This window comes from Lemur catta, chromosome 19 (assembly GCF_020740605.2).
Source record: "Lemur catta isolate mLemCat1 chromosome 19, mLemCat1.pri, whole genome shotgun sequence".
NCBI classification, from domain to species: domain Eukaryota; kingdom Metazoa; phylum Chordata; class Mammalia; order Primates; family Lemuridae; genus Lemur; species Lemur catta.
Window position 1 is genome coordinate 30,254,188 of NC_059146.1, and position 21,372 is coordinate 30,275,559.

At 46.8% G+C, this 21,372-nt stretch overlaps 1 protein-coding gene across 6 annotated transcripts in view; it reads right to left on the reverse strand.

The window, feature by feature from the left end:
• The window catches only part of ACTN4 (actinin alpha 4), a 70,719-nt gene that overhangs the window by 42,968 nt on the left and 6,379 nt on the right, over window positions 1-21,372 (reverse strand). The window contains exons 1-3 of one of the 6 annotated variants that reach the window (XM_045532091.1): window positions 4,544-4,727; window positions 4,302-4,398; window positions 4,141-4,214 (exon numbers count right to left, since the gene is read on the reverse strand). The exons of 4 other annotated variants lie outside the window; for them this stretch is intronic. In XM_045532091.1, the coding sequence (XP_045388047.1) occupies window positions 4,141-4,206 (66 nt within the window). In that variant the 5' untranslated portion in view covers window positions 4,207-4,214; window positions 4,302-4,398; window positions 4,544-4,727. Of the gene's footprint in view, window positions 1-4,140; window positions 4,215-4,301; window positions 4,399-4,543; window positions 4,728-21,372 lie in introns of those variants that run through there. One more of the 6 variants, XM_045532092.1, reaches the window with a different exon arrangement.

Sequence of the window (21,372 nt, forward strand, 5' to 3'; positions counted from 1 at the left end):
GGAGACTGGAGTAAGGCCAGTTATGAGGCCACTGAGGGAGACATGGACACAGATGGTGATGAGAGCCAACAACAGAGCATGTCCTGTGTGTCGGACATAACCCTCAAGGAATGGGTTAAGTCACGTGCCCAAAGTCACATAGCTCAGGTAGCTGGCACCAGCACCACAGCTTTACAATCTGCACTTCTGAGCACCCTATGTAGTTCTGAGTAAGGACAATGGTAGAAATAAGGAAGGTTAGGATTCTGAGAGATTTGAGAAAAAGAAGTAAGTAAACCTCGGTGCCCATTCCATTACAGGGTAAGGAGTCAAAAAATGATTCCAAGGTTTCTGACTTAGATGACTTATGTTTGGGGCAATGTCAAACCCGGGTTTCGGGAACCTAGGAAGAGGGACTCCACGATGAGTTTGGTTTTGGACATGCTGAAATTACTGTACTGCACAACCAGCAGGCATTTGGAAACTTCAGTCTAAAACTCAGCAAAAAAGTCATTTGTTCACACGTGAGTTCATTCAGCCACTCATTCAAAACATTTCCTGAGCTCCAACTACGGGTCAGGCGTGGTGCTGGGATGGGGGCAGAAATAAGGTTCCTCCACAACAGACCTCGATGTCTGATAGGGGAGACGGACATGTCAGCAAATAATTGCCATGGAGCGTGGTGAGTAGGCCAGGACTAAAGACATGGGAGTCACCCCCCACACAGGGTATTTTAGGCTGAGGGGAGGGAGTAGGTAAAGTCCTCCAGGGAAAAAGGACAGTATGAGATGCCACGTTTAAGAGATAGGTAGAGGGAGAGAATTCAAATAGATGAGAAAGAAGAGTCAGAGAAATAGAATGTGATGTCAAGAAGTCAAGGGGAGGAGTTCTTGTTTTGTTTTTTTTCCTTAAGACATGTTCAGAAGCACCAAATATAAGTATGTGGTTATGTTAAAAATATATACATCCGTATCTATTCGAGAAACATATAAAAGCATTTATGGGCAATGTCTTGGGGGGAGTCTGTTGGGAAAAGCTAATGAAACAAGTCTGGCAAAACATTAATCATCACTGATGCTGGGTGATGGGTACCTAAGGATTCCCCCCACTTTTGCACACAGCACATACATGTGTCCGGGCGTTTAGCATGTACTGCAGAGAGGCTGAGAAGAGCGCAGCAGGGACCACCACCTGTATCCCGAGCACCTAACATAGTGCCAAGCACACAGGAGATGCTTAATACACCCTGATTAAGGGGTGCTGTGCAGATCCTCAGGGAAGGAAATTAGTAGACAGTCTCTAGAGACCTTTGCAGGAGCAAGTCGGTTGGACTTGTTGGGGCTGAGAAGTATTTGGGAAGTGAGAAAATGGAATCCGCAACCAAAGGCTTACACATTTTAAAAATGTACCCAGGCCAATATCCAAGCGCGTTCCCTTTTCCCAGGATATAAGCCAGCTTGTGGGCCATACAGGACCATTCTATTTTCCTACAAGGGAAAGACAGACTCGATTGCTCCAAGGTAAAAGTTGAACTTTCCCACCCAACACATCAGCTTCAAATTCCCACCGAGTTCCCTGTGTTTTCCTCCTCCTATCCTGCAAAGGCTGCTGGGGCAAAGCTGGGCCCTTTTCAAAGGCGTATCAGAGCACACCCCACTATCCTCAAATGAACAAGCCATCCCTTTCTTGCTTTTCTCCTCTCCTGCACAACAAGGTTGCATTTAAAAGGAGAAACAGTCTCAGGTTTTGTCTCCCAAACAGAGCAAAGGTCCCAGGGGCAAGGACTCGGGGGAACACAGAGTGGCTGATTCCCCAGGATCGGTCGCCACTGACAGTGAAGGAGGTGTGGAGGGACACGGGAGACAAAGCCCAAACCCAAGCCAGACAGCAGAGAGAAAAAGGGCGGCTGTGTCGCTCTGAGTCCCAGGGCCCAGTGAGAGCCGAGGAGCTATCGGATTCTGCTCAACCACACTGTGTATCCTCTGTCTTTCTCTAGATTTTCCATGGTATTGACTTCTCTGCCAATGCCCCATAAATAACAATGGCCACCAAAGACAGCCAGACTGCTCTTCCTTTCCTGGTACTGCACATCTCAAGGCTCAGCTCAATAATCAGAGACAAGTGGGCAGCCCTAGAACGTGGTGTGAGAGTAAGCCAGGTTTCAGGAAGGTGGCCAGCCAACTAAACCACAGGGCTATGTTTTAAGGGTTTACCTATCCCTAGAAATGAAACACTTTGTTGTCTCTTTTTCTATATAAGCTAATTTTATCTATAGGTAGCAATTTCTGTATAAAAATGAAAAGTTTAAAAAAAAGAAGAAAAAAGGCCTCCTGCATTTTAGCCACACATATCATTTTTGAGGGAGGGGCCTTCTCCTCTCGATTACCACTGTGTCCCTGCTACCTAGACCCATAAACACACAAACACCTAGCTCAGTAAATATTTGCTAAAATAGGATGAATTTTTCTGTTCTAACAATGATAGTCCCACCTCTCCAAGTGACAGTGATGTCCCCCTTTTCTGGCCACTTAAAAAGCATCCTGTTTGTGTCTAGTGACTACCAGGCACCGACGCAGAACTCTGCGAGGACAAACAGCTGCCCCGCTGGGTCTAGAAGCGTCCCAAGGAAGGGCTTCTTCCGACCTTCCAGAGCACACAGCTTATTGTACGGCCAGCTTTCAGATGGGGCACAGCAGGCCTGCAGAGGTGAGCTGCACCTGGAGGGTGACAGTACACTCTTCCTCAGAGGATGGACCATGACTGATCTCTCTCTACCCCCAACACCAAACATGGTTGCTGTTCCATGGGAAGTGCTCAAACAAGTGGCTGGACGGATGAGTGGCAGGTCCATTCTACCTGTCTGATTGGCTATTTATCCATTCATTCAGTGAATATTTCTTTGTTGAGCACTTACATATGTCAGACATTGTCCCAAATGCTAGGGACATAGCAGTGAACAAAACAGATTCTCTCTCTGCTCTCACGACCCTCACAGTCTCGTAGGGCATGGAGAGACAAAGGATGGTAAGAGTTAAGAGGAGAAGCAGAGGTGATGGGCATGCCCCTAAGAGACAGAATGAACCTAGGCCGGAAGCGTCAGGCATGACTGCCCTAGACAGTGGAGTATAAACTGAACTCTAAAGAATGAGGAGGGCTGGGCGCGGCGGCTCACGCCTGTAATCCTAGCACTCTGGGAGGCCGAGGTGCGCAGATCGTTTGAGCCCAGGAGTTCAAGACCAGCCTGAGCAAGAGCGAGACCCCATCTCTATTAAAAATACAAAGAAATTATATGGACAGCTAAAAATATATATAGAAAAATTAGCCGGGCATGATAGCACATGCCTGTAGTCCCAGCTACTCGGGAGGCTGAGGCAGTAGGATTGCTTGAGCCCAGGAGTTTGAGGTTGCTGTGAGCTAGGCTGATGCCACGGCACTCTAGCCCGGGCAACAGAGTGAGACTCTGTCTCAAAAAAAAAAAAAAAAAAAGAATGAGGAGGAGCTGGGTAGCGATTTGAGGGGCGAAAAGGGCAGAGGCAAGGGCCTGTGTAAAGGCCCCCAGGAGGCAGGAGCAGAGAGGCAGCTGGTGTGCCTGGAGCACAGAGACGACAGTGGGAGAGGAGAGAACAGACCCTGCAGGCTCTGAGGACTTGCACATTTGATCCTGAGGGCAAGGGATACCGATGAAGATTTCAAGCAGGATTCCATTTGGCCCCCCTGTGGAGAATAGATTGAAGGGGGTCAAAAGAATGCAGGGAGGCCAAGGAAGAGCCGTTGCTCAAATGTCAGCATCAGCACCTGGGCCACACTGGTTTTCCAGTGGTGCCCAAGGAGCTGGAGCACCTGGTCATGCTCTTGCAAAGGGACAATGAGGCTGCTTTAGGAGAACTGGTAAGACCTCAGGGCTTCCTGAGATGAAAGCTATGACTGGGGCCCTTCCGGGCCTGTCTGTGGTAAAGAGCAGAAGGACTGCCTGTTTACCTTCCACATCCGGCCCCAGAGGCCCTGCCCGGGTGGAAGGCTTCCCAGAGGGAAGGACACATGTGGCATTCAGCAGGACACACAATACCTCAGTTAGCCTCCTCCCATGCAGTGCGGGGCCACTGGCCTCCCTCAGCAAGGTCTCTGTTCCACTGGCAGGACACTGTTATGGAAGATACTTGCCTCTCCTGGCTCCCTTTTCTTGTCCAGCAATGCCAACAGCAAGCCCCTAAACCACGAGGGCTCCATCCACCACTCTGTGTCCGAGATAATCAGGGATGAGTAAGAGATTGCTGCTTCTTCCAAGAAATCTTACTTCCAGGACCCCTTAAATGCTTACTTACCTAGCAGCTGAACTTGCTGGAACTCAGGGTAAATCCTCAAAGAGTAGTTGGCTTCAAATTTAGATATCTGTTGCCTTGGTTCTTTGGCTGAAGTTTCCTAGTTGAAGAAAGGTTCTCTGATGCCCACTCCCCCAATCAATAAAACCTACTGGGACCCCAGATCCAACAGAACAAGACCCTATAAAGACTCCAATCCATTGAATCCTGACAAACCGACAACCCGACAACCCTGAGGTACATACATTATTGGCCTTGTTTTGTAGATGAGGAAACTGAGGCTTCCTTGCCTAAGGCCCTACAGTCAGTAAGCAGCAGGGCCAGGATGAGAATCTAAGTCTCTCTGGCTTCACAGCCTGTTTGTGAAAAGCCAGGTCTACAGCCTCTGATGCAGGAGAGAGCTGCCGGCTCAGAGCCCAACAACACACTGTGGTACCGCTGGGGCTCTCTGCTTGGCCTGGCTGTGCACAGGAGGAGCCCCCAGAACCGCCACGCCCAGGCCTTGTGCCCTCTCTGTCATGAGGCCTCTTGGTTGGGTGATGAAGTCGGGCCCATCCAGCTGACCTTTCATCACGAGACCTAGTGGTAGGGGCTGAAGCCTCTGCCCAGTACCTTGTTAGCCAAAGTGCACAAAATATTAATAGCAACATGGACTTGAGCCCTTTCAAGCATAAAGAATGTGGCTCAAGATGTTCACAAAGACTCTTCTTCCTATGAGATATTTCTAGGATTATTAAAAAGTAACAAAGTTGAGAAGGCAACACCCCAGCCAGGTTGGCTATACTCTCACCATATGCCTTTCAGACCAGGATTAATTCTTTGGCTGGTTTCAGACCTTCAATTTCAAAAATATCTAGTTTGTGCTTGTCTACAAAGGAATGTGGCTGGGCACCTCCCACCAGCAACATAGAAAACAACTCCTACTGCCATCACCTGTTCTTTGAGATCAAGCCATATATAGGCAGACTGAACCCAGAGGACTGGCCAAAGAGCTAATTCAACTCCCAACTCCATGCTACTGTTTAGGCAGGTTCCCCCAGACATGTCGTTCAGCCAAACACTTGTCTCCAATCTAAGATGCCAAGGTGAAGATGAAATGCCCCATAACTGGCAAAACTCTGGGCTACTGAAGCAGCAGTATAAGGAGCTCTCTCCTTTCCCCATACCTCATCCCCCAGGACCCAAACCGGAGGTGCTTTGATGCTGTCACATGCCTGAATTCCAAGGAGCACCGTGAGCTCCCTGAGTCTCAATACCAGGGTATGAAGCAAGAAGGAAGGAGAACTCAGCCCCGACATGGGAGAAATAACCTTAAAGGAGACGAGTCTGGTTTGATTCTCATTTCTGTCCTTTATTGGCCAAGTGGCCTAGGGCAAGTTGCATAACCTCCCTGAACTTCAGTTCCTTCATCTGTTAAGGCAGGGATAAAAATGCCAGGCTGATGTGAGGCTAAGCTGAGAAACCAATGGAAAGGTGCTATCTGCTTTAATGAGCTGTAATAGGGATCTGTCCCCCCACTCAAAAAGGCATGCTACCATAGCATTCCACCTGACTGGGAGCCCTGGGAGAGTTCTGGTTTTTTTCACTGCTGTATATACCCAGTACCTAAAACAGTAATTAGCATGCAATAAATATTTGTGGAATCAATGCTTTCTTGTAGCAGCTAGATCAAAATCCAAGATCCTTGCTAGAGGCATGCTCTGGCTGCTGTCATCTCTCCGATCTCATCTCACACCACTCTCCCCACCTGGCCCCAGCTGCCCTGGTCTCATTTTATTTCTTTCCTCTTACACCCCCAAGTCCTCCTGACCGAAACACTCTTCCCTTCTCTCAGTTTGGTTCCTACTTATCCTCATTTCACTGTCACCATCTCAGAAAGGTCTCCCCTGAGAGATCCCACCCAATCTACTGCAAGTCCTCCACTGTTCCCTCTTAAAGGGCTCCACTCTCTCCCTCCACAGAAATGATCACAATTTGGAACACTCTATATATTTGGGATTTTCATTGTTGTTGTTGAATACCTGTCTTTCCCACTAGGCTGTAAGCTCCATGAGTATAGGAAGGACTATTTTGTTCACATCTCTTTCCCCAGCACTTTGTTTATGGCACATGCTGGAAAATGCTCAATAAATGCTGAATGGATGGCTAACCCCATCCTCTCCATCAATCATGCTGGGATTAATTATTCTAACATGGTGAGAGGGCTTCTCCTTATCAACCTCCCTGCCCCTCCACAATTCATTTCCTTCCTTTCTCCATTCATTCCGAATCCACCAAAAAGGACATCGATCAAAACAGACAGCCTCATGTAACAAATACTGCTGTGTGGTCCATACAGCTGGCAGTAAAGCCCACTATGAGAATTCCCACCACTTTGGTCCCTACCCTAATGTACCTTAGGTTGCAATTGGGCAGCCCTAGGAACTTTCTCATCCTAATGGCTGTAGTAGGTAGAATAATATGATAAGCCAGGAGGACAATGAAGTCTCCTCGGCCCAGCTATTTTTCTGGGTGGAAAGCCCTTTCCCTCACAGAGTTTCCACAGAAGCAGTGAGCAATGCAAAGCATTACAACCATTTTTCCTCCAGCTATTTCTAGGCACACAAATAACATCTAAGGACTCAAGGCCAGCTTGAGAAAACAATCGAGCCAGGAAATACTCAAACCAGTGCAGAGGCAACAGAGCCCAAAAAAGTTAAAAGTTGAGGGCAATGGCTTTATGGAGAGTTTCCTGGCTTTTCCCAGACAGACAGCTCCAAACGCAAACTTTGATAAGGACTGCGGGACCATTACTCCAATTAACAGGGGACTCAATTAGAGCTTAGAAAAAAGTTACATAAATTTCTCAGGGATAAGTGTCAATTTTTTTTCAAGAGTCAACAAATTTATTGCACACCTACTATTAATATATCCCATTTTCCTGAAATTCATCAAATCTCTCATCAGGAAGAAGTGCTGTGTTCAGGCTTTTCTGTCTACGCAGATCTTAGCATTGATCTGTCACAAAACCTGGATCACCAATATCTTCCATAAGTCAAATTTAAGTGATCAATCCTAAAGAAATGTTTCTGTACATCTGCCACTTGGGTGCAAGTTGTGAACTGGCAGTTCAGTCTGAAGGTTGGCATTGTTCACGGGTTATTGTGTGTGCAGAATAGCTGCCTTTGTATGAAAGTATTGCTTTGGGCCTTTTAAAACAAGCAAACAAAAAAAACCTTTCCGCTATTTTTGTTCGTAGAAACCTAGAGCCAGATCCTAAAAATATGTACATGGTGAGAAGAATTTTGAGTAACCACTCTTAATTATCTATGGTAACAGGAAAAGGGGAGGAGTCCAGAGGGTGGAAAACCACAGATAAAGCAAACCCTTTTTGCTACCATTCACACTTAAACCACCTTTTATCAGAGTTGTCACTAAGTGGCAAAAGAAAATGGATTTTCTTCCTTCCAATAAGAGGATTCAGAAGCAGAAATTCAGCTAAGAGGAAAGGAGAAACTAAAGGAGAGGCAGAGACAGCGTCAAGACCATGCAAAGTCAGAGGTCACAAATGGGTAGTTAGCTCTCGGTGGCAAATAGGCCCCATTTGTATGGCCTACAAGTTTTTTGTTTTGTTTTTAAGGTGAATTAATTGCCCCATAAAACTCAGGATTTCCAGCTTCTTGGAAAATGAAGTCCCAGGACCCCATTCCCACCTGGCCACAATCAGCTGGAGCTGAACAGTGGCTGCCCCAGTCCCTACCCAGGCTACTTCACTTGTTTTTGTCACCTGCCCTATGATAATCTAGGACTGCAGTCCCTCAGCCCCAGAAGAGAATCAGGAGCATTCACATCCATTCCCCTCACAATGGCCCAAATGACAGGACCACCCACCCGAGCAACAAGATACATGCCAGAATAGAGCCTCCCCTGTCTTCACTGTTCCTGAAAAGGGACTGAGGGTAGAGCTGCCCTGGAGTGGCTTTCCACCTAATCTGACCTCCATCCCACCATGCTCCTGCGCTCCCACAGATGACCCGAAAGCCCAGGTGGAAGTGCAGGGTGTTGTGTGATCCCCAACTCCCAAGAGTAGAAACACCAGATTTCCTAGGGGACCTAGGAGACATTCTTTCCAGGCACCCTACCCCAATGGTGGGGCTGAGAGGCTGCGATGGGGTAAATGGAGAAAGGTATGGTTAGGAAAATGTTAGACACACCAGATACAGTGGCTCTGTGGGCCCCTGTGGAGTGACCTTCTTCAGCTGCCAACACTTTCCAACTAGTACTAAGAGTGAACAGCTATTTCCACTAAAGACCAGAAAAGCACTAAAGTTTCCATACGTTGAAGACTGAGCCTTGATACTCTTGGCTGGGCTGCAACTGCCTTTCCCTCCTTCTCCCAACTCTTGCTTCAAGATACCCAATGAGTCTTTTGCTTGTGGAGCTAGTGAACCAGCATGCCAAGCTACAATTTCAAAGTGTCCCCAAAGAACAAAACCCCAGGGCTACAACCATGAGGGTGTCAGCCCTGGTACTATAACCAGTATAATCAAAAAGTGGTGGTAATCTCATCAACTTCCTGAGGCCACACTGGGCTCAGCTTCCTGGCAGTTACCACAAAACTGTGGCACCAACTGCACCGACATAGCTCCTGAAACAAGTAGCAGCTTAAGCCACGCAAGGGAACCCATCTTCTTAGGAAATGGCTAGGAATAGCCTTTGCCACCCACACCCACCGTGATCTCCACCAGCTCCTCCCCAGCTGCCTCATACACACAGGCAATCTAAGCAAAAACAACATGCCTACAGCTTCAAGACTAGTCCCCTACCCGGCCGGATCCATCCACTTCAAACCACAATGGGCCACCTAAGCTTTTCCCATCTAGAAATTCTAGAGATTCCACTGATGGGGACACCTGCAAACTCTGCTTTCCTTGGCTAGAAGATGCATCCCTCTTGCCTAGATCTGTCATTCCTTCCCAGCAACATGTCCCAAGCCAGGAACTAAGAAAAAGCCAGCATCCCATGGTGACTCCTCTGCCCTGGGGAGCCTATGAAACCACACACCAAGAACCAAACACCCAGGACTCTCCTGGAGGTTAATTTATAAAGGAGGTAGCCCTGAACACCTGAGTTCCCAGACACAGAGCACACCCGAAAAATCCTTCCCAAACCCAGGAAAGCAATGTCCATGGGTCTACTTAAGCCAGTCAGTCAGCAGCAAACCACACTCACTCACATCTACACATCACCCTAATACTCAGCTCGCTTCTATCACTTAATTCATTGTCAGTCTTTCCTTCCAGAATGTAACTGCTATCAAGGACAAGGCTGGGTTGGTTTTCTTTTCTGCTATATATCTCCAAGCCTAACACAGAATCTGGGTAAATGTTAGCTGAATGAGGAAAAAAAGGAAAAAAGATTATTAACAGATCACAGGATCCAGGATCACAGGAAACTTACACGGCTCTCCTGTTTAATTCTCAAACTTCCTTCTAAAGCTGTTAGGATGTTAGGAGGGGCACAAGGAGGGGGCACTCTAACTGTATCCTGATCCTGCATTAGCATTTCAGAGAGCATTGGTTCCATCAAGAAACTGGACTGTGCAAAGCATGAAATGAGACACCACATTACAGCTCATCTGAGTAATCATCCATGGTTTATTTGGAATTCTAAGGAACAGGCACCTCAAAAGACATAACTCTCCTCAACCAGGCCTGGATCTTCTTATGACTGCCTTCTGCCACATAAATAGTAAGCCAGCTTGCATATTTTGCATTAATGTCTTCACGCAGGGCTGCTTTGAGTTTATTTTTGTTGCTTTCATTTTAAGACTGTGTTTATGCCTCTCAGACTTCCAGCCAGAGGAAAAATGACAAGATGCAAAGCTTGTCCTTTTTTCAGAGATGCTCCAGACGGTTCCTGGAGGCACATGGGAAGATTAACAACTTAGAGATGCCAACTCACTGGCACTGGGTAGTTTTCCAAAATGTTTTTTTGTGGAAGAAACAGACACATCAAACTAGTCCAGTGTCTCAGTTTCCACACTTCTAACAACGGAGCAAGCACCTACCTAGTGCCTAACTTACCACACTGCCTTGTGGGCCACAAATTCCATACTGTAACAGCCAGTTACCCAAGCACTAAATGGGGAACGGCTCAGAAAAGGCTGTCTCTGAAAAAGCAGCAGCATTTTGAGGAGCAAAAATAGTAAGAGAGGATTTTTTAAAGCTAGGAAAACAAGGGAAGCTGAACCCAGATAAGAATATTTCCAAGACTGCCTACCCCCTGTGATTTCTTTCCCACTTGGCTTTTCACTTGACTTGCCTCTTGTACACACACATACACACACACACACACACGCTCACAAACTCATTTTTTAATCTCACCAACCCTCCTCCCCCAAGGCCAGAGGCTTGGCAGTGACAGCTTTGAACACTGACATCACCTCAGGTTTGCCTCCTTGGCAGGGTCACCAATATTGTTTGCAGTGAATTTCCTGTAAAGGTTCTTAAGACAGGAAACTAGTCCTGTGCCTTGAGTCCTCCCCCTGTTCTGAGCCATCCTGTCAGGTCGAAACAAAGGCTTTTTGTGTTGTTTTTTCTTTTAAGAAAAAAACAAAACTTCCCTGCACTTTTAATGAGCACCTTAATTACAAGCTAAAGAATTAGATATATTTACGGATGACCTCACGCTTGCTGATAATTAGCAATTTGAAAGACCTGGCACATTGCTAGACCTGGTTCCTTCTCCTTCATCCCCTCCTCCAAGCATTCAGGTTAATTACTAAGCTTGACCTTCCAAAACAAAGTAGGTTTGGCCTGGCCGGCCCCCTTCCCCCAGGGCTTTCCAGCGCGGAGGGGCTTGTTCCTCCCTCCCCCTAGATGGAAACTGCTTCAGAGAGGGTTGATTTGCTTGGGGTAATGATGTAGGAGGGGTGACAGGTTTCTGGGGGGCCCCACTCCTAGTGTTGACAAGTTTTAATTAACGCCAGGGCTAATTTAACCCTGGCACAGTCAAAGGGAAGAAAACTGCTCATCTCAGAGGCAAAAGTGTTTGGATTTGCACAGTCCCAGCCATGACGGGGGGGAGATGTCTCCAAGTGTGCTCCCACGGCGGACTTTCATGTTTGTACTTTGTGTTCTCCTACCATGCAAATCCCACAATTGGAGGTGCCGCTGACTCAGGCTGTTACTTTCCATACACTTTTTTGTGCTAGAAGGGTATCAACAGCCTGATTTGGAAAGCACAAACCTGGTGGCCCTCCCTCAGGGTCCTGCCTGCAGCCAACACTGGACAGCTCCTGGAAATGGCTGCACGCCCCCACCCCCGTCCCCCCCACAACCAGTTGTCACGCTGGCTGTAACATTTTCCAAATTTGCAGTGGGCCTGCGCCCTGTTTGGGGAGAGGCTGGGAGGCGGACATTCTCCTCATTCTTTTGCCTTATTAGGTTGTGGATTTGATTGCTTTTGGGGGGGATAGGGGCTAAGTTGAGGAATGGCATCAGGAAGTGACCCCAGGAAAGGGGGGCTGGGAGGAAGGAGGAAAAGAGGATGGAGCAGCAGGCGTGAGAAGCTCTGGGGGAAGGAGGCCTGGAGGGGCACAGGCCTTCCAAGCCCTCTACAAAGCCTCAGCTTCCAGGTCAGCAGCTGGGCACAGGCTCCTGGGCACCTCTTGGCCCCTTGGCCCCATGTGACAGCATTTCTGGGCAGTCATTTTTGAGGTTATCAGTGGGAAGCCTTTCCTGTTTCTACATCATTTACCAGTTGAAGAGAAGGCAGCCTAACCAGGCTGCGGGCTGTTTCTAACTTGAGTCGACAGGAATTTTTTTCTTTTTTCTTTGGGGGTCAGGGGACAGGGAAAGAAGGGGCCCCAGGGAAAGCAGCCCCTCGGCTGACAGCAAACTTATTAACAAGCTGAATTACTCATGAAAGAACCTTCCTGGCACTGCCTATGGCTCAACCAGATACAAAATTGTTCAGGGGCCGCAACTATGAAACAAGAAGCCACCTCCCAGATAGGGAGACGGCTATGTCACTTCAGCTCAAGTGCATGCTGCCACTTGATGGAAGATGCTTCTTTGAAGTTGCTCGCTGGGTTTGGAAATTGGAGTTCCCAGGGGGAAACTTCAGGAAAGGGGGTACATGTTTTGGTTTCCCACTGAGCTGCACGTTTCAGCGAGCCCTCTGAACCCCTTTGAAGAGGAGACTCCAGCAGCAGACCCCACCTGGATGCAGGATGGTGAGCCACCGAAATTATTTTGAGAAGTTTATTGAGCATTTACAACATACCAGGCACTGTGCTAAGTGCTTTGTACACACTATTTATTGAGTTTAATACTCAGAATCATCCTGTGAGATAAGACGATACCCCTTCTCAAAGGAGGGCACGGAGGCTTAGCCCCTGTCACATGCCCAGGGTCACTCAGCCAGTAGGTGGAGGAGGCCGGTGTGAAGCCCGAGTCTGTCTCCCTCTCAAAGGCTATGCTCCGGCCCTGGCCCTCTTCCCACCCCACACCTTTCCCACCTCACTCCCTCCTGGTTCTGCTGCCAGAGCCAAGCATGGACATGGGGGTGCCATGACCCTCCCACAGGAGCTTCAGTACTCTGACACCCCATCCCAGGGTGCAGCTGCTTGGGCCAGGAGACAGCCTGTGACACTGTGAATCCCAGTGACATCTGAGCCGCCTCCTATCTTGGTGGGTAGGCTGAGTGCTATCAGCTAACCCACCAGCTGAGCAGGCGTCTCTTCCCAGCCCCTGGGTTCATGTAAGAAACTCTCTGACCCTGGATATTCTGCAACTTCTCCCCAAGAAACCTCACCCAAAATGGGGGTGGAAACAATATATTCCCCAAGTACAAGTAATGAACCCTAGGTTGTCTTCTCAAAGAATGTCCACCTCCCTATCATCTCTGCCTTTCAAAAAGGGAGAAACAGGCACCTTGTAAGGACTGTCGGGCAGACCATGCCTGAAAGCCCTAAGGTGGGAAAGAAATAGTAACTGGTTGTGCTAACATCCTACGGCCCTCTCCCTAATGGCACCATGGTGCTTCGGGGCTCAAGCTACGGAGACTAATTCGATCCAAGTGACACTTTCCACCCTTACCATCCCCAGCAAATCCTTCTACAGCAAACCTACTGGTCCCAAGTGGAGACCAAATTCTCCTGGATGGTTTCAGCCACTACTTTACTTGCATGAGCTGAGCTATGTCGTGGCTCTCATGCATCCTCTGAAGGGGGCAAAACCCTACCTGAAACCACACAGAGAAAGAGGCAAGGGCCAGCTACCCCAGCCTCATCTCACAGCAGGGCCAGAATGCAGTCCGAGTGTGTCAATTTTGGGAAAGTATATCAAGGGCACAGCACTATTTGAGTCACACATTTGGCCATGAGCATGGGCATGAGGATTTTTTTGTCTTTTTTTTTTTTTTAAACACACTGGAATATTGCCTGGGATGGGAACTCTAAGTTCCACAAACCAGCTCTAAGGCATGTATTTAAAGAAAATAATAGCACCTGGAAGCTTAGCTTGGCAGGCAAGAATAAACTCTTAAGGCAGAACACATCTAAGCTGCCCTCCTTGCAGGGACAACATACGAGCTATATAGCACACCAAACTGGCCAGCTACGGGAGTCAATCCCATTCACCTCGATACAGAATGGCCGTCCCCAGTTTTGAGTGACCATCTGGACCAGGAGACTGTGAGGCACCACACACCCTGAGGGGCTATTAAGGCACAGGGCTGGGAGAGACCCTTAGACATAAGAAGAGAGTAAGAGAGTCTCTCTCTCTCTCTCTCTTTTTTTTTGGAAACCTGTGCTTATTTTGAAGAGACCATTGGCAAACTGACAGCATATGCCTCAAAAGGCACAGAGCAGACTCCCACCTGGGAAGAAGAGTCTGGCCCACCCACTGTATCTGTGAAAGTGACAGGACCCGGAACCTGGAGTCTTGCTACTCAGAGGTTCTAAGACATACTGAGCATGGGGAAGGAACTGGTAGGACCGCTCAAAAGAGGCAGCTAAGGAATGCTGTTTAACTGCACACAGGACCCTCTAGCACTAGCCCCCAGGCACCTGCCCGCAGCTGGGGAAAGGCCCGCCCCTCCTGCACACTCACCTCCTTTATGAAAGTTTCCATGACTGACCCCACCTGCCCTTATTCACCCCTTTCCTCTCCCAGGACACGGCTAGAGAGCTGTGGGCTTGTCGGTGTGCCGCTTAGTGTCCTTCTGAGCTCTCATGTGGCTTCGCTCTCTGCCCAACTACACTGTGAGCTCCTTGAGAGCACGGGCCGGGTCTCCGGTTTCTCTCATGCCCCTAAAGGCTCGGCACAGCTCCGCTCTGCAGAGGGGCCCGGCGAGGGCTGTTGTCTGGCCCTGGCGGTCATGTTTCTACCTGAGTGCTGGACTCCTGGACCCACGAAGCCCCAACTCATATTACACAAGAAGCTAGATGGCTATAAAATGCAGACCCACTTTGGTCATCAGCCTCTAATTGTTACCCAAGTGGCAAATGCTGAAATCTTTCAAAGTACCTTCCAAGTCTTTACAATGTGATACAAAGAGGCAGCCTCCCCCCAAGAAAGCCTTTTCTATCTGCAGCAACAACTTGGAGCAGGTTCAGCTCAGCATAAATGCATAATAAGCCACCCACCACGGAAACTTACAGCTGTATTCCAAACGTGGGGTAGGACTCAATATAATCTGACACATTTTCCACTTGCCATTTACTTTCTTCCCACTCCGAATCAATTTTATAAAGAGGAAGTTTTATTTTTGTATTTAAGGGGATAAGGATAAACACATAAACACACACAAACTTATCTCCCCTGCTATACAGCTACTTAAAAGATTTAACAAGTTCACATGAGTATGCTGTCAGGAGAATGGAAACCTCGCCATCTTCTTTCTAGCTGAAGCAGCTGGGCTGGCTGTGCCATCATAGGACACCTTCATATTGATTTGTTCCTTTACATTCTGTCGGCAGAGATGATTTTTGCTCCCGAATCTCATCAAGGATAGGGCAGAATCCTAGCCCACGTGCACGATGGATGCTTTATGGCTCTGGACGCTTTATGGCTCGTGAACTTAACTTCATAGCCAGGTGCTATGTGTACAGACGCAGGAGTGTCTGCTGATAGCCCAGAGCACTCTCTTGCAGTTCCTCCCTCCCTGAGTAAAGCCACATAACTAGTTTGACCAGCTCTGCCTTCAAATGGGGAGCCATGGGCCCAGTGAAATCTACCTGGTTCCTGGACTGGCTTCCAGTGGGGTACAGAAAGCTGAATGTCTCAGACTGAATCAGCCTGCATGTCTGTCTATTTCTCCAAACCAGAACCACCCTAGCTCCACCCAACCAAAGGAAACAAGGAGGAAATACTGAGTAAATGAAAGAGGGATTTATAGAGACGAAAAGGACCTAGGAGAAATGCCAGTTTAAAAATCAGGCTTCCTGGCTTCCAACTTCAAAGAGGGAGACTCAACATTTTACAAAAGATGCTTTGTAAAGCAAGTGACATCTGACCAGGTAGAAACATCCTCTTGATGAGATTGAAGGGGGCTGAGAACTTGTTCATGTGGTATAAGTTAAGTTCTCTGAGAAAGCCGGTACTACAAAGCCATTGTGAGTAGTAAGCAGTGCTGTAAAACTCCAGATTCAAAAGTTACCAATGCTTTAATCAAGTACAGGTGCCTACTGTGCAACGCTCACACAGATAATTAAAGCTTTTGTTTGGTTTAATGTTCTACAGTCTTGGGATTCCTACTTTAGAAGCCAGTTCTGGTTTGGCCTGTCCAAGGGGCCTGGAAGGAAAGGGTTGTTGTGCCAAAGTCCTGGAAGCATGAAGTTCCTGAACTACTGGAGTCTAACAGGGACTGAATTTGCAGATACAAGTTGACTCCAGCTCTCATCAGCATGTCTGACAACACAGCTCTAAGTGATCTGGTTGTGCCCATCTCTTCCCCTTGCCCTACCCTGACCACTCTTGCCCTCCTTCTGCTCCTCGGGCTGCCACACATAAGTTCCCTCTGCTTGGAACAGCCTTCCCCTAGTGTTCTCTTGGCTCCCTTTTTCTCATCCTTTAGGGGAAAACAGCTGAAATGCTATCTCTTCAGAGACCTTCCTCACTATCTAAAGTACCTGCGTTGCACTCTCCTCCCCTCACCACCCTCTCCTACAGCCATTTCCAATCACAGACTACAGCACAGTATAGACCTAAGAGCATAAGCTAGAAAGCCAGAACTTCTAGGTTCAAATCCTGGCACTGGCACCTAGGCAAGTGGCTTAAAGGCCTATGGATCCATTTCTGCATGTGTTCTAGAAGGGTAACAAGAGCTATCTCTCAGGATTACACAAGTCACTCCATATGAAGCACTTAGACTAATGTCCAGGGTCTAGCACAGAGTAAAACACTATTATTATTTAACTTATAGCACATAATCTTATCTGAAGTTACCTTCTTTATTATTTACTCACATGCTGTCTGTCTCCCCCACCAGCCTGTGAGTAGATCAAGAACATATAGAAATGAGATGGAATCCAAGGGCAGGAAGAGTAAAAAAATTTTAAAAAAGAAAAGAAAGAAATGAGATGGAAGATGGTTTGCATTTGGTCATGTGATCTACTGGGTGGCCACAGCCAACCCCAAAGCAGGGGGCATACTCCACAAAGACCCTCACTGCCCACACTGACATAATCCTACCCACAGAGCCTGAACTGCTACTCAGAAGTCTCATGTTTAAACTATGCTTGGAATGTCTGATAGGAACATACACTTATTTTTAGGCAAGAAAGTTGTCTCTCAAGCTAACCCCATGGCCCTAGAGCAGGCCCTATTTGGCAAGGACTGCTTTATGCTTATTTATTAAAGAGGCCCAGAATTTTCTCAAGTCTAAGGTAGCTACTAAGAGAACTCAGTGCACTGTGAGCCTTCTATTTTTATGGTCAAAGCCTGTTCCCTTTGAATCTCTGTGGTGTTTCTATGCAAGAAACTGTCACTCCCTTACCTTACACAGCTTTGGGCTATGATCCATTAACCAGTCATCCCTAAATTAGTTCACAGCTCTCAGTGGGTTAAATTCTCTTCTATGGGTTGTCCCTCATCAGTGAGTTAATGAAAGTTACAAAGGGAAAGGGAAAATTCGTTTCAAAATATGGCCAAGAATTCCCTCCCCTAACTGGTCTAGGTATTTATTTCTTCTAACCTCACCAGGAGACACAGTGCTGGGTGACTACAGCCAACATCCCTGAAAAAGACATCTTGATACAGACCTTTCCGTTTTACAGAGTCAAGTCCTACCACAGTCTTGGCAGGGTAGCTCAAATGATCAAAAAAAAAAAAAAAAAGAAAAAGAAAAGTAACTGCCTCACAATCCTGGTGATGTTTACCGTCTGGATACCTTCCAGGACTTGAAAATCTGAATCATGACTGGTTAGCAGACAGCCTGTAAGGGTGGATTCACCAGACTGCCCTTGAACCAGCCTGGCAAGTCGGCTGCTTCCAGACATTTTGAATTTTGAAACTGAGTTAATCTCATAGGCTAGAACTGGAAGATCACATAAGTCTTAAAAAAAAAAAAAAAAAAACACCTCTGACTCTTTCAAATGCAAGGCACACCAGTAACAGCCAAAGTACTCTGTGAAAGCATTTAATGTTTTCATCAAATATATACTTTAATGCAAAGATACTCACATTTTCTTAACGGAAAGAAGGGGGGGAGTCATTGGGAGAAAAAAGTGTATTTACTGCCAAAGTTGTAGTAGGGAGGATGTACATTTTTTAAAAAAATGTTACTTGTGTTTGGGATTTGCTGGAAACTTTAGAGTTCTTTTTAATTTGTCATGTTTGTGAAAGCAGGCAAAAGATGCCTGCACATCTTGCCCTGCTATTAAGAAGTCACATAGCTGAGATTCCAACTCTAAATGCCTAGAGAAAAAGCACACGTCCCAGCCACAAAGCCAGCAGCAGCTTTCATGGTGTGCTCTTCTTTTTCCTCTCCACCTCTCACTAATCCCTCATTAATAAAACGGACTGAAGTAGGTCTCGGTAGCTCACACCAGTAATCCTAGCACTTTGGGAGGTTGAGGCAGGAGGATCACCTGAGGCCAGGAGTTTGAGACCAGCCTAGGTAACATAGTGAGACCCTGTCTCTACAAAACATTAAAAAATTAGCTGGGTGGGGTGGTGTGTGCCTATAGTCCCAGCTACTTGGGAGGCTGAGGCAGGAGAATTGTTTGAGCCCAGGAGTTTGAGGCTGCAGCGAGCTATGATGACACCACTGCACTCCAACCTGGGCACAGAGTGAGATCCTGTCTCAAAAAAATAAAACAAAAATAAATATAAAATGGATTGGCCTAACTCCTACACCTGGGGACAGGAGGCTTTCATCCTCACACCCAGCATGGGCACTACACTAGTGGATATTTTCCTGTGAGACCAGCCGGCAGCATCTTTTTTCTGCCCAGGAGCCTAACACTCCACCATTAGTGCTGCCTTTGGTATGTTGGCACTCCCCAAAACAGTAAGTAAGCAACTCGGTTTCCACGGTGATATCAAGTAAATATCTTTTACTCATTCATACCCACACTGAGATTGATCATACAGCACTAATGTGTTAACCGTTACACATGCACATACCAAGGCTCTGATGACAATGACTGAAGTCAGCTTCCAGCACTGCCCTTGGCCCTTGGCAAGGGAAGGACTGTCATTTTGATAATATAAGCTATAGACTCACGAATTCTCTTATTGTGACACCCCTCTCAAGCAACTTCTCAGCGTGGCTGGATGCTGAATCACTTGCAAGCAAGCTTCCTTCCATGATGGATGGATGGAAGGAAGGAAGGAAGGAAGGAAGGAAGGAAGGAAGGAAGGAAGGAAAAAAGAGTGCATCTATTTCACTTCCTGGAGTGCCTCCATTCTGAATGGCTGCTAATTAAGACATTCTTAGAACTGGAATCAGAGTCATTACTACTCAGGAGGTAGGATACGGAAACTCTTTATCTTAGGTTTTTTGGAGATGCAAAACCCAAATGTGTTCCCTTCCAGACATGGAGAACAAGAAGTGAAGCACACAGACTGTTTCCTGCACTGCCTCCGACTCACCTAGACCGTGGCTTCCACTCACTCTCAAAAGCCATCAGAGAGGGGAAAAAAGATGAAAAGAAAAACCCACTAGAAAGCCAGTGACAGGCATCACTCAGCCTCACACACCTTTGGGGGTAAAACTTAAAAAGGCATAAAACAAACCACAATGTCGTCTTTATTCCTGCCTGAAGCCGAAGACACAAATGCTATTGTATTGCTGGTGTTCTAGCATCTCATTCAATCATTGCGACACCCTCAATATTTCCCAAGATGACTTCATTGTGTTCTGCAGAGTAGTAACTGCCGCTACTACTACTTCTGCCCCACGTGGATAGTTCCACTGGAAGACAAAGAACCTGTTCTGTTCTCATATTTGAAAGAAAAACATTTAAATAAGCCTTTCTTAACTCGGCAGGAGGGTACTGCTCTCCTTTCAGAATGGAGGGTTCAAATGCCCAGATGGGGTAGCAGTATGCTTTATTCATGGGAGCAGCCAAGCTTTAAGTGCGTATGTGTTAGAAAACCGGAGCCTTAAAAAGGAAAAGCTGTATGAGAAGCAAGTGATAAACCCACAATTCTTACACAATCGGCCCTCTGTATACATGGGTTCCAAATCAGTGGATGCAACCAACCATGTTTTTTCCGAACATATTTGGGGGGGAGGAAAATGAATGACTGTCTCCATACTGCACACGTACAGACTTTTTCCCTTGTCATTATTCCCTAAACAATACAGTCTATCAACTATTTATACAGCATTTACATTATACTAGATATTATAAGTAATCTAGAAATGAATTAAAGTATTCATGAGGATATGCACAGGTTATATGCAAATGCTACACCATTTTATGTAAGGAACTTGACCATCCGTGGATTTTGGGATGGGGGAGTGTCTTGGAACCAATTCCCCACAGACACCAAGGGACAACTGTATTTAACATGTGGCCTGTCTACTTAAAAAACAAAATCCAAGGCTGGGTTCAGTGGCCCATGCCGGTAATCCTAGCATTTTGGGAGGCTGAGGCAGGAGGATCGCGTTAGGTCAGGAGCTTGAGGCTGCAGTGAGCCAACTGCACCACTGCACTCCAGCCTGGGCAACAGGCTGTCTCAAAAAACAAACAAAAACCCACCCCAAAAGCCCTAACATTTGAAATAGAAGATTAATCAAGTATCACCCAACCAGAAGCAACATCTTCAAGTCAAGAGGGCCTGTGTGTTCCTGGGTAAGTCACTGACCTGTTCACCTCATGGCACGTTTCCAGGGCCCAATGGAGTTTTTTTTTTCCAAGCGTGGCATGCACCCATGAGCGATTTTAAGGATATTCACACCTTACATTAAGCCTTGAATCATACTGAGAAAGTTATACTCTTTGATTCTCTTGTAAACCCGATAACGTCAAAGAGAAAGTCTCTGGTTGGTAGTGGTGAGTCTTTAGCACCTCACCAACATTTGTAATCTCTCTTATTAACAATGAGAGCAGGCCTCAGGCCCAGAGCCTTCTGCAAAAATACTATCCACCTAGAACCTAAAGGCACTGTTTTGTTTTCAATGTGTTTGTTTTTGTAACTTCCTTTTATTTATGGCCAGGAAAGTTGGTTTTCCATTTGCCATATTCATATCAATTTTCCTTCTAAAACTTAATGTAAAACGTAAATTGACTTAAAGAAAATTACTCAGCATATAGAAGTGGTTTTGGAAAAATCACAAATGACTGAAGTTTGGGAAGCAAGGAGATAAGCACAGGGAGACTGCTCTGGTGGGGGAACCGCATTCCCTTCTAGAAACACAGGATAGTCCCTCACTCTTGGGGTAGGGAGGAGAGAATGGGGCTCATCCCAGGAAGGCAGGAGCCAGCACAGCGACAGGTGGCAAATAGCAAACCCCAAGTAAACTCAATCCAGTCACTTTTACATAACACTTGAATAAATCACATCTAAGAAAAAGGCCACTGGCCTCTTCCAGAGTAAATACTAAGGGAAGGCCATCAAGTTACACCAATCAGCTT